At 38.1% G+C, this 14,340-nt stretch overlaps 1 protein-coding gene across 3 annotated transcripts in view; it reads right to left on the minus strand.

Annotated features, from left to right (window-relative positions):
- Positions 1 to 14,340, minus strand: part of LOC117932686 — a 36,786-nt gene that overhangs the window by 10,397 nt on the left and 12,049 nt on the right. For all 3 annotated transcript variants that reach the window (XR_004654206.1, XM_034853962.1, XM_034853961.1), the window contains 3 exons: positions 8,445 to 8,574; positions 6,791 to 6,919; positions 6,605 to 6,649 (listed from right to left, as the gene is read on the minus strand). Coding sequence is in view for 2 of the 3 variants with exons in the window: in XM_034853962.1 (XP_034709853.1) it covers positions 6,605 to 6,649; positions 6,791 to 6,919; positions 8,445 to 8,574 (304 nt within the window). In the remaining variant the exon portion in view is untranslated. The remainder of the gene's footprint in view (positions 1 to 6,604; positions 6,650 to 6,790; positions 6,920 to 8,444; positions 8,575 to 14,340) is intronic.

Here is a 14,340-nt window from a genome sequence, read left to right on the forward strand (position 1 = left end):
ACAGAGGATATAGCAGAAACAAAAGCAGAATAGGGTGAAGATAATCGATGATAACTCAAAAAGTTGTAAATAGGATGAGGATTACGAGTAGAGCGAGTACCTTTCCGAACAGCAATGGGTAAGTCATTAGGAGAAGGCAGAGCTGGGGCAGTTGAAGCCGAAGGGATAGGAAGTGAGTCAACAGGTGCCTCAGCAAAAGGGAGAGGAGCAACGACACGAGGGCGACGATGATAAACCTGAAGTGGTCGAGGAGGCATAGCATCAGGTGGGGAGACAATGGGAATAGGCAAGACTTCAGAAACAGGAAGAAACTCAGAAGTGGTGGAAAAGAATGGTGAGTCCTCAAAGAAGGTGACATCAGCGGAGATAAAGTATCGATGAGTCTCAAAGGAATAACAACGATAACCCTTCTGAAGTTTGGAGTATCCCAAGAAGAGGCACTTCATGGCTTTGGCGGAAAGCTTGTCCTGTCCAGGAGTGAGAATATGAACAAAGCAAGTACAACCAAAGACACGAGGAGGAAGGAAATAAAGTGGTTGATCAAGGAAGAGAAGGGAGTGAGGAATCTGATCGTGTAAGACAGAAGAGGGCATACGATTAATCAAATAACAAGTGGTAAGAACAGCGTCCCCCCAAAAACGAAAAGGAACAGTATTATGGAGGAGGATAGTACGAGCTGTCTCAACAAGATGTCAATTCTTGCGTTCAGCTACCCCATTTTGTTGAGGAGTATGAGCACAAGAAGACTGATGAAGAATCCCATGATGAGACATAAACGAAGTAAATGGGGCTGAAAAATATTCCCTGGCATTGTCATTGCGTAACACACGAATAGAAATATTGAATTGGGTTTGGATTTCAGCATAAAATTTCTAGAAAATAGAGAATAACTCAGCTCGATTTTTCATTAAAAATAACCAAGTACATCAAGAATAGTCATCAATGAAAGTGACAAAATACTGAAATCCTAAAGTAGACGCAATCCGACAAGGACCCCAAACATCAGTATGGACAAGCTCAAAAGAAGACTTTGCCCGATTATTCAAACGCTTTGGGAATGAGACACGAGTATGTTTCCCAAGCTGACATGACTCACACGGAAGCGACGACAAAGTGGAAAAATGAGGGACCATCTTCTGGAACTTGGAGAGACTAGGGTGGCCCAGATGATTGTGAATGAGGAGATGAGCATCAGTGGAAATGCAAACTGCAAGAGATGAATCCGAGGTGAGGTGATAGAGGCCTTGAGACTCACGTCCTATGCCAATCGTCTTCCCCGTACTCCGGTCCTGCAAGGTCACAAATTTATCAGAAAAGGTAATAGAGCAATTAAGAGTACGAGTGATTTTGCTGATGGAAATAAGATTAAAAAGACATTCAGGAGTATAAAGGACAGAAGTGAGAGGTAGAGAAGGCAGAAGAAGGGTCAAACCAATACCTTTAGCCACAGTTTGAGAACCATTAGCTAAGGTAACAGTAGGTAAAGCAGAGGTAGTAGTAATAGAGGAGAAAAGATCCTTATTACCAGATAAGTGATCAGAAGCTCCAGAATCTAGAATCCAGGGTCCAAGAGAAGATGTGTGGGTAAGGCAGGCAGAGGCATTACCAGGCTGGGCAACAGAGGCAACAGAAGCCTGAGATGCGGAAGAGCTCGGAGGCTGAGGCAGCGGAGAATCAGAGGACTGGGCCACATGGGCAGTGCAAGGAGGTCGTCCATGTAACTGATAGCAACGATCGCGAGTGTGGCCAAGTTTATGGAAATAGGTGCAATGAGGACGTTGACCTCTACCTCGGGTACCACTGCGGCCTCCTCGTGAGCTAGTTTGAGAAACTAACACAGAAGAATCTGAAGTGCTATCAAATGGCAAAGTCTGAGTGGAGGAGATACGGAGGAGGCGAGCAAACACATCATCCAAGGACGAAACTGATGAACTACCAAGAATCTGATCGCGGACAGGCTCAAGATCCGGACGGAGGCCAATAAGAGTAAGAACCATGAAGAACTTGTCAAGCTGTGTTTGTTGAGCCCCAACATCAGGAGTAAGAGGCATCACAGTCAAGAACTCCTCCTTAAGAGAGGCAATCTGGCCAATATAAGTAGATAGATCCAAGTCCTGTTGGCTGATATGGACAATAGCAGAAGCCACCTTATAAAGACGCTAGATATCATTCGTATATAATCCTTTGGCCTGAGTCCAAAATTTAAAACAAGTTTTGTAGGCCCGAAGATGAAGAAGAATCTTGGGATCAACCGATTGCCATAATACACTACATAACTGTGCATCTATCTTCCTCCACTGTACGCGGTCAACCTCAGGGATATCTGCCTCCTGTGTAATCAAGTGATCTTCATATCCTTGACCCATAAACCAAAGTTCAACAGAGGCAGACCAAGAAAGATAATTGTCACTGCCAACCAATTTCTCCAAAGTAATCATAGGAGATCCAACCAATTTCTCCGAAGTAATCATAGGAGATTCAGATATAACAGAGGAAAAAATGGAAGTTTTAGTAACCATATCTACTTATCTGGAGAATGAAGTATATTTGGATCGAAAAGAGCACTAATACGGCTGCAGATCGCAGCGTGGCACCACTAGAAAGGGAGACGGCTTCAGATCGCAGCGTGGCACCACCGGAAAGGTAGAAGAACACTTCCTTAGGCACGTGCAGGGATTAGGATGGAGAAAAAGTAGTCGAAACTCGCCGGAAAAACTGTTTGGAGGGTCGGCGGAGGCAAAAAACCCCAAAAGAGGTACGTGCAGGGCTCGGATGGCAGAACCAGGGATGAAGGAAGGCTAGTCGGCGTCAAGCGAGGCTGGAGGAGGAGGCGCGAGACCAGGAAAGTCCTCACACGCCCTCAAGCGTCGGCGCGTGAGATGCAGTCGCCGGACTAAAAATTGCGCGTGGATGATCTTTTGGTTCCGGTGCCTTCACAAAAGTTGGAGATCTCCTCCAGGCGCTCCTTCTGGTATAGTCGGTGTCGGAAAAAGACATCGCCGGAAAGTTCGCCGGAAAAGTTTGTCGGCGGTGAGTGTTTTCTGACGACGATCCGACTGACCGGAAAGTATTGGGAGATGGGGAAGGTGACCGGAATGAAACACGGTCACCGGAAGGTTTCCCGGAGTTGATGACACGGGAAACTGGAAAAAATTAGGTTTTCTCCCTTGGCTCTGATACCATGTTGAGAGAGAGAGAGAAAGAAGAAAAACCTTAATTCTCATTCATGTAATATCTACTTACAATTGAGAAATATATATATATACAAGGCTAGGAATCCTAACTACCATACATGTGACTTATATTAACAAGGAAATATTATACACTATAAATACATTATATTCAACACACCCAAATGCACTTTTTCGGGGAAGCGAAATCGTTTGGAGCAACTAGCAGATTATAAGCATCCTTAACCCCAAAAATACCATTTCCCCCACCTTTCCAGATAACCGAATCCTCCTCTGAAGATATCTTGAAGTCCCTCCACATATTAAGCAAATCTCCTATCAAATCCAACTCCCAATCATTAAAATCTCTAGAGAATCTGAGACTCCAACCTCCTTGACCAAAACTAGGGTCCCACACTTCATTAACTGTTGCATTCCTATGGACTGCCAAGACGAATAACTGGGGAAAGTTTTGGGACAGCGCTGCATTGCCACACCAATGATCAGTCCAGAACTTGACTTTAGTCCCTTTACCTACTTAAAACTCTATCTTTAGAATCTCCTTCCAAACCCCCACTCCAAACGTCCCACGAGCCTCATTAGACCTCCACCCAAAACCCTCCCGTCCATACTTCACCAAAATCGCCTTCTTCCAAAGATTGTCCTTTTCAAAGGCAAATCTCTATATCCATTTGCCCAACAAGGCCTTGTTCAAAAGGACAATTTTCCTTATGCCTAGACCACCCTTCTCCTTTTGAGCACACACCACCTCCCATTTAATTAAGTGGACTTTCCTTTCCAAGCTTCCCCCTCCCCAAAGGAAGTCTCTTTTTAATTTTTCAACCTTCTTGCAACAATCTTGGGCATTCGAAAGAGAGACAATTGGTAAATCGGCATGTTGGCCAGCGTGCTCTTAATGAGGGTGATTCTCCCGCCTTTGGATATATATTGTCTTTTCCACAGAGCTAATCTTCTCCTCATTCTCTCTTCCACCCCATCCCACATAGAAGGAGCCTTGTGATGAGCTCCTAAGGGTAGCCCCAAGTAAACATTGGGCAAAGACCCCACCCTACACCCTAGCTCCACTGCCATTTCCTCAATCTCTTCCACCTCACCAACTGGAATTAATTCATTTTTGGCCAGGTTGATCCTCAAGCCGAACGCAGCCTCAAACCAAGCCAAAATCCAGCTTAAAAAGGTTAGATTCTCTTTCCTTGCTTCGCAGAATAAGATTGTATCGTCAGCAAAGAGTAAGTGGGAGACATTTATCTCCATCCTTCCTCTTCCCCGAAATCTGCAGCTTGAGATGAAACCCCCATCATCAGCCCTTCTTATGAGTGCACTTAGCACTTCCATTCCTAAGACAAAAAGGTAAGGAGAAAGAGGATGTCCTTGACGCAGCCCCTTGGTGCTCGAGAAGAAGCCTGCTGGCATCCCATTAACCAGAACAGAGAATTTGGCAGTTGAGATGCACCGCCAAATCCACTCCATCCACCGAGACCCAAAGCCCATCTTATGCAAAACCTTCATAAGAAAATTCCAATTTATATTGTCATAGGCTTTTTCAATGTCCAGTTTACAGATCAGCCCTTTCTCTTTTCGTTTTTGCCAGGAGTCAATTACCTCATTAGCTATAAGCGAAGCATCCAAAATTTGTCTACAAACACATTTTGATCCACAGAAACCACCCTTCCTAAAACCTTCTTCAGCCTATTTGTCAGCACCTTGGCCAAAAGCTTGTACAGCCCCCCTAAAAGACCGATGGGTCGGAAGTCTCCCAGGTCCTCAACACCCTCTTTCTTTGGAATAAGGACCAGGAAAGTGGTATTAAGGCTTTTGGCAAAGGAGCTTTGATCATAAAACTCCTTAAACAACTCCAAAATCTCCTCCTTCACAAAGTCCCAACAAGCTTGCCAAAAAGCCACTGTGAATCCATCCGGGCCTGAAGCTTTATCACCATTCATCTCCAACAGGAGCTTTTTAATATTGTTTTCATTTACTGATAAAATAAAATAAAAAAATCAATGTTGGACTTCTTCGATCCATATAAATTTAAATGGGCATTTCCCATTAGTTATTATGTATGAATCCTTAATCTTCCTTTCATGAAGCTTTTCCATTATTCATATAGTTCCATCTTTTAAAAATTATGAAAATCATTTAAAGCACAATAACTGTTTTATTTAAGGATTTGGTAGTTCAGGTCTTTTATTTTCATTTTTATTTTTTATTTTTGTTTTTTTGATAGGCAGTAGATCAGGTCTTTTAATTGAAATGCATAAATCCAAAATATTATTCTCTATGTCCACTAAGATCTATGGTCAGCCTACAGATGATCAACAAGCAACCACTACTTCACACCTTCCTATCTCATGGAAAACCCTTTTTGGTATCTTTCTTCATTAACAGTTCTGGGCTGTTTCTTAGGTTGGTTAACAGAGTTACTGGTAAGTTGGCAAGGAGATTCATGGAGAAGAAATGAAAGAGCATGACTACTCTTGATTTGATGTTTCTATTTGGAAAGAGGAATTAAAGATATTTTGAGAAGTGGAGAACATGGAGTTGGTGTAGAAAAATTCTTTGTTAATCTTTGTACTCCTGTCAACTTTCTTGCTAAGAGTTAAGGCCTTCTTAGTGTTTGCATTCAATGCGCTTTGAATACATCCTCCATTTTAAGGTTGCACCCGTTTTTCTTGTGAAAAACCTTTATTGTATTATTATTACTTCACCTATCAAAAAATAAAAAAACAAATGAAAAAAAGGAAACTTAACAATGCATGTCACTAGTTTAGAATATTTTTTCATTGGAAAAAATCACCAAAATGTCAAACGTGTGCAATCATTGTATATGCCATCTCTACATGAATGTAGAAGGAAAAAACAAAAGAAAGGGAAATAAAAGTGCCATGACTAACTCATAATTTAGAAATAAGGTGACATGACTATGTAATTACTATTACAATGTATTACACAACTTTTCAAAATAGAAAAAGGGAGTGCTAGAAACCTATAATGAACATGATATTTCTACCCATTACCACATGGAAAGAAGTGAAAGTAAAAATGCCACTCCTTGTTTGGTATATTATCCTATATTGTCAAACTAATTCCTATGTTTAACAAAAACATGGTTAAAGAAAACTTATTTTAGAACAGATAATGGTCCTTATTTATTGACATTTATATGGTTTTCCAAATAAATATGTAATCATCTGGTCAATGCAGATATGACAAGCATATAGACAATGACTTCTGTGATAGATATTATCATCTGATAAAGTAACAACAGATAAGCATCCAAGAAAATCAGTAAAGCTACTGGCTACTGCATATAGCCTTGAACTGTTTAAATCCAATTTATAGATAGTAACTATGGAGTTTTTTTTTATAGAGCCAACCCAACATGCAACAAAGACAAATCTAATTGTTCATACCGTGTCTATGATACGGAAAGATAGCTTTTTGTGAGGAAAAACAACCTGCAAATACATGAGCCATATGAAAATTCATGAGAAAATCCTTCAAGCATTGCATAAAGAAAGAACTGCAAAAAGGTAGATACAAATAACTTGAGCCAAGCATAACACATGAGAGGATTGATAAGTATCACAGTTATTTACCGGTAAATCAGGAATAGGAATTCTCTCATAGATCTTCAATTGCAATGAAGGAACCTCAGATTTATATTTGGATTCTCCTTCACTCACTTCTTCAGTATAAAGCAGAATCAATTCTTCGAATGCTGGCTCCTGATTTGAGAAGGCAGAAATTTTTAGAATAATATTCACTATTATCTCATAATGACAATACTAATAACAAAATTAACCATTTAAAAGATGTTCACATGATGTGGAGAAGAGTATACATACACATGTAAAATACATAGACACGTATTCAAATTAAAGAATACCCAATTCATATAAACAAAAAGCTAATCTGGAGTCAGCAAAGTGAAGTTGTACCAATCATCATTTCACATGAAGCCATAATCCTACCTAGATAACCTGACACCTCTCATGCAGAATTTTTTAGTATACTCAATATAGCTCACAATTCCTACAAAACCCACTCAATATAGCTCAATATACTCATTTTTTTTTAGTATAATAGTAACATGACTAATTTATTTCCAACCTTTGGTCTTGAGGCCTAGCTCAAGTGATAAGGGGTTAAAGGGGGTTTGTAAGAGGTTCCAGGTTCTAGCTTCAATGGGGATAAAATTAAAAAAGAAAAAGAATAAAAAAGAATTCACCCCAATGATTATTTTGTACATGTTCTCTAAGTGATGATTCTTTCCTATATGCTACTTCAAAAAAAAAAATGTTTTCTATATGCTATCTGTGGGGTGCGGACTTAAATAGAATGCAAGCGACAATCTAATTATTCCAATTGTCACTCAGAGTGAATCCCTCCCGATAGTCCTTCATAATTTTGAAAGAAAGCTAAGGAAATCTTCAAAAAAACAACACCCAAAGATCAACATAGAAAAAATCATATTGTCATAAATCATAATTATAAGTGTTGATGCTTGACTGTGGCGTCTATGAAAATTTATAATGAATCTACCAATCATATTCTCATTCACTGTTGTGGGCTTTTAACTTGTGGATCCCAGTCTTGGGTCCTGCCTTGCTCCATTAAGGGTGTGAAACTTTAACGGGATTGAGGCTTTGGGGACAAGAGCCGCAGGAAGGTCTGAAGAAAAACTCTCATTTGTTTATATTGGAAAATGTGGAAAGAGAGAAATAGAAGAAGTTTCCAAGGCTTAGGGCACTTCTAATTGATGGTGGAGTAAAGAACTTTCCTTAAAACTTTGTTGGACCAGTTGTTTAGGAGAAGCTGATGTTTCTTCTTTTCTGGATTTAGTAGATAGCTTAGGTTAAACTTGCATCCAAATAACCTTCGAACCTTGATGCAAGAAAAAAAAGTGAAAGTCAAGAGAAATGTTGTCCACATTAATAGAATGAACATAAAGGCAGAGAGGAATGTAAATCCATCAAGAGTCATCTCAACATAAACACGTGTGGTACTTTATAGCAAACCTTCTGCTCCTCATACTGTAATTATATCTCACAAGAAAAACTCGACAACCAAAATGAGAAGTAATAAAACTAGCTATCTATTACAATGGGAGAAAATCCTAACTCCAAAAATGAGAGAAATTGTAATTTATGGGAAAAAGGGGTAAGGCACGAACAATCATTCTAAAATATTTGATGATATAATATAAGTAATAGATAAAAGGAAAACAGTAATTACATAGATGGCTAATACCTGGAGGATTGACTGTGAGAGAAGAATGGAAATGGATGTTTTCAACATTTTCCAAAAATCATTTCCACAATTTTTCCTTGTAGCAGGTCTCCATATATCACCCAATGTTATCCTTGATAAGGAAATCGGCCTGGTGAAACAATTCTTGTGTTACTTGGTCACTTCTCAGATAATAAAAAATTCTAACCATGATTGCAAACTGCAAAATATAATTAGTTAAAACTTTAAGAATCCACTTTATAATGTAGCATAAGCTATCAGATCACTTCATAAACACAATAATGTGAAAATAATATCAGCACAAACAGAAAAGAGAACAGAGTTAGGAGACAGAGAGAATGATCATACATAAGTATATTTTCCAATTTATAAGTATGTACAGGAAACAGGTTTAATAGATGGTAAATCCCTACACAAAAAGAAACATGATCAGCATAAGCCTAGAATCCTGGGTCAATTATATTTACATGAAAGACAACCAGCATCAGCCTAGGACCATGGATTAATTTTATTTACAAGTGAACATGATCAGCAAGACAAGGAAATATAATCAGCATAGTAATACTCAAACATTCATGTGTGACATGAAGCATCAAGAGTTTGTCAAGAAGAAGGTGAAAGCGTATAATGGTGTGGGACTTCATGAAGAAATCAGCCAATTGCATAAAGGAAGAGAGAAATGGTAGTGAAATGATCCCAAGTTGAAGATGTTACTAAACAAAGTGGTAATCAATCTCTATGCACTTAGTCTACAAATTCTGAATTTTCATCTTGTAAAATTCTACAATATATCACTTACATCTATACAATGGGAACATCCTAGGAAAGGAAGATTTACAACTATAATTATCCTAAATTACAATCAAGGAGACAAATCTGTACCCCCCCAAAAAAAAAAGAAGACAAATTAGAAAACCAAGTATGGTTTATGAATCAAATTACCAATCAGACTAGAATCAAGAAAGTAAATAAAATCATGATATGGACTTTCCACACTCCCCTTAAAGCTTGTTTAAAGATGTTCATCATACCCACCTTGATTACTAGAGATTAAAACACTTGCTTTGAAAATTGTTTGTGAGAATATTTGTTAATTGTTCATGTGCTGTCACAAATGGAATACAAATAAAAAAACTATGCAACTTTTTCCTCAATGAAGTGTCAATCAATTTCAACATGTTTAGTCCTATCATGTTGAACAGGGTTATAGGCCATATTAGTAGCAGCCTTGTGGTCACAATATAACGTCATAATTTCTGGTTTTTTTTTTTTTCATTCTCAATTTTGAATGAAGAATTCTCAACCATAGTAACTCACAATATCCTTGTGTCATTACTCGAAACTTAGCTTCAGTGCTTGACCTAGCCACATCTTCTTGCATTTTGCTTCTCCAAGTCACTAGATTACCTCCAATGAATGTGCAATACCTCAAATTAGATCTCCTGTCATCAAGGGATCAAATCTAATCCTCAAGTATGTAAGCCTCTACTAGAGCCTCTACTAGTCAGTAATTATTCTGAGGGAACAAAAGACCTTTTCCAAGTGTGCCCTTCAAGTATCTTAGTATCTTAATGACTGCCTTCATATGAGCTTCACTTGGTGACTGCATACATTAGCTAACTACACTAACCATGTGAGCAATAGGCTTTGTATGAGATAAATAAATTAGCTTCCCAACCAACCTTTGATATCAACTTTTGTCAACTAGTTTACCCTCAATACAAGTTCCTAGCCTGCAGTTTGCCTTAATCGAAGTATCACTTGGTTTGCACCCTATCATGCCAACCTCTTTTAGGAGGTCTAACATATACTTTATATCTCTTTTTATGACTTGCAACTTTGATTCCCAGAAAGTACCTCAATGCTCTAAGATCCTCGATCTCAAACTTGTTAGCTAGAAGTTGTTTCAAAATTTTGTATCTCACACTTATCGTTTCTTGTTAAGATGATACCATCTACATGTACTATAAGAATGGCTATTTTTTCATCCTTGAGTATCTAAAAATCATAATATGGTTCCCTTAACTCTAACAGTACTCATATCTGATAAGAGATCATGTGAATCTTTCAAACTAGACCCTAGGTGATTACTTGAGACTGTAAAGGGATTTTTTAACCTTGTAAACCTTTTGATTATCATACATATCCTCAAAACCGGGTGAAAGATCCATATACACTTCTTCCTTTAATTCACCATGAAGAAATGTATTTTTTATATTCAACTAAAGTAGTGCCTTTCTAGGTTTGTAATAAGACATAACAGTACCCTAAATGAATTCATCTCAGCAAATGGGGTGAAAGTCCCTTGATAATTAATTCCATAGGTTTGTATAAAACCTTTTGCAACAAGCCTTGCCTTATGTTCTTTGATTGATCCATCTACCCTATTCTTTATAGTAAACACCCATTTGCATCCAACATGTCTCTTCCAAGATGGAAGACTTACAAGCTCCTAAGTAGCATTTTATCTAGGGTTCTCATCTCTTCTTAAATTGCCTCTCTCCACTTTGGAAGAGCAAGACCTTCTTGTATAGTTTTAGGAATAACTTTTGAAAGATTAGTAGTGAAGGCTCTAAAAAGGAGTGTTAGAGTGCATGATATACGTTGTAGGCCCAAATCCTACAAGCTTAAGCTTTTTTAAGCTTAAACTTTTAGAAAAATCGATTGCTCAATATGGTATCAAAGCCTTGTTTAGTGACAAGTCATATGTCCGAATCTCACTACCATATATTTATATCCCCAATTTATTAAGCCTAAAAGAGGTTGATTGTGGTTGTTTGCCTATCGGCCTGTGTGTCTCTCCACATGCGGGTATAAGGGTTGCACGTGAGGGAGAGTGTTAAAGTGCATAATATACATTGTGGGCCCAAATCTTACAAGCTTAAGCTTTAGGAAAATTGGTTGTCCAACAAAGAGTATTAGCATATGATAAGAAAAAAACTGGCTTATAGGATGATGCGTACAAGATCTAACACCCTTTCTCATAGTAATAGGCAAATCAAGATTTGAGACAAAAACAATGGGATAAATAAAGCAAGATTTAGAAAAATAATAGGCAGAGAAGAACAAGGCTCAAAGCCACCTATGTTTTCCAAAGGCACTATCTCTAAATCAGAAGATTAGCAATCTTTCTTAGACTTATTCTTCAAGAATACACCTGTAATTCATAAGATTTTCCATTTTCCTTTTCCTCAACCACTAGTTGATTATTAGCTAGAATTTCTTCTTAGTTAATTTCAACTATAGGCATGGTAGAAGGTGGCCATGATGTAGGCAAAGTATGTTACAATGAAAAGGATTCATAACAAGTGTTAGTAACATCTCATCATCCTAAAACTAATCTCCCACACTTTTATTCCCCCCCGAAAAAATGTTTAGGTGAAACAAGGTTGTGACTCAAAGAAAGTGACATCCATAGTAACAAAAAAACTTCTTTGTTCAAGGATGAAAACATTTATACCCTTTTTTGAATAAGAGAATGGTCAATGAAGATATTGTTAGGAGGCATCCCAAATTCCTAATTAATATAGATTCTTTTTTTGTAAAGAATATTATATAGAATATTTTTAGGTTGATATATTATTGTAATATTAGACTTCCTTATAGAATAAGGAAGGTTGTTGGAAATATTTCTATAAATATTCTAGATCATGAGGAGAAAAAGTTATGAGATGGAGATGGGCATGTAGAGACTATACGAGGTGAATAAAGATGTGAGGAAGAACGGAAGGTACCCGGTGGAGCGAGAGGGCTCGTAGTAAGGTATGGATATAAGGAGTGGGGAAACATGGGATGTTTTGGGAACCCAATAGTTGTATCTGGTTCTGTCCTCTGTAATATTCTCTATTGTATAGTGGAATCATTCTCTCTCATCCGTGGACGTAGGCATGGTTGGCCGAACCACGTTAAAACCTCGTGTACCGTATGTGTGATTGTTTTATCTTTGTATTCTTGAACTAACATTGTTGGCATCAAAGCTTTCGTTGGCACTACAACTAGAATCAGAGCTTTCGCTAACACAACAACTGGTATCAGAGCTAGCAATTTGCTTGCCGAAACCCTCCTTATTCCTCTCTTTCAATCCCTGTTCTCTGAAACCATGTCGGATATTTCAAACGAGTCCACTACTGTTCCTCAAACTTCTCTGAACAATCCCATCATCACTGATTCTTCAAAAATCAGTCCTACCACCTTGGAATCTCACTCTATCCAAATCACCACGATTCGCTTGAATGGTGACAACTTTCTGAGATGGTCTCAATCAGTTCGGATGTACATCAGAGGACGTGGAAAGATAGGCTACCTGACGGGTGAAAAGAAGACTCCTGCAGTGGATGATCCGAACTATGCTATATGGGATAATGAGAATTCCATGGTGATGACATGGCTTGTGAATTCTATGGAAGAAGACATTAGCTCTAATTACATGTGCTATCCAACAGCACAAGAGCTTTGGGAGAATGTAAATCAGATGTATTCTGATTTAGGGAATCAATCACAAACCGCACTGATGAAATCCAACTTGACATCTGGTACTTCTAGTGTTTCTTTGGCACACACAGGTAATGAATTATATGCTCTATCTTGTCGTTTTAAATCTACTCCATGGATAATCGATTCTGGAGCATCTGACCACATGACCAATTCCTCAAACATGTTTGAATCCTACTCACCGTGTCCTGGAAATAAAAAGGTTCGGATAGCTGATGGTAATTTCTCACCTATTGCAGGAAAATGTCTAATAAAAATCTCTGAGGGAATAGATCTTAAATTTGTTCTCCATGTTCCTAAACTTACTTGTAATCTCTTGTCTGTTAGCAAATTATCTAGAGATTCTAATTGTTATCTTCTATGAATCCCATTGTATTTTTCTGGTATCAGAGCTTGGGTTGAAGATTTCTGGAAGAGTAAAAGATCACAAAGCACACAAGATGAAAACAAAAGGAATTTTCACTGAAGGTGGAGTTGATTGCTCTTTCGTGGTGATATGATACAAAAAGGTTTGTGTCATGCAGAGATTGAAGATTAACTTCATGGAATTTGGTCCAAGGTGGAGATTGTTAGGAAGTGTCCCAAATTCCTAATTAATATAGATTCCTTTTTTGTAAAGAATATTATATAGATTATTTTTAGGTTGACATATTATTGTAATATTAGACTTCCTTATAGAATAAGGAAGGTTGTTGGAAATATCTCTATAAATATTCTAGATCATGAGGAGAAAAAGTTATGAGATGGAGATAGGCCTGCAGAGACTATACGAGGTAGATAGAGATGTGAGGAAGAACGAGAGGTACCCGGTGGAGCGAGAAGGCTCGTAGTAAGGTATGGATACAAGGAGTTGGAAAACATGGGATGTTTCGAGAACCCAATAGTTGTATCTGGTTCTGTCCTCTGTAATATTCTCTATTGTATAGTGGAATTATTCTCTCTCATCCGTGGACGTAGGCATGGTTGGCCGAACCACGTTAAAACCTCATGTACCGTATGTGTGATTGTTTTATCTTTGTGTTCTTGAACTAACATTGTTGGCATCAAAGCTTTCGTTGGCACTACAACAGAAGACACTCTTAAGTGACCTAAAATTAAGCTTACTCAAATTGTGCTTTTGAAAGTGAACAAATGATTGTACAACAAGAAACTTTTGGTATAAGTCTTAAACCAGTGAGAGGTTGGAAAAACAAGTTTAAGAGAGTAAAAAGGAGTGTTAAAATTGAGGACTAGAGTAGGCATTCTATTAACCACTACAAGTAGCTAGGATAGTTTCCTCCCACAAATATTGTGGCACTCCCATGGTGAATAACAAAGCCTTAATAACATCAAGTAAATGTCTATTTTTCCTCTGAGATATCCTACTTTGTTAAGACGTATACACAAGATATTTGATTAACAACCC

Source organism: Vitis riparia, chromosome 15 (genome assembly GCF_004353265.1).
Source record: "Vitis riparia cultivar Riparia Gloire de Montpellier isolate 1030 chromosome 15, EGFV_Vit.rip_1.0, whole genome shotgun sequence".
Classification (NCBI taxonomy): Eukaryota; Viridiplantae; Streptophyta; class Magnoliopsida; order Vitales; family Vitaceae; genus Vitis; species Vitis riparia.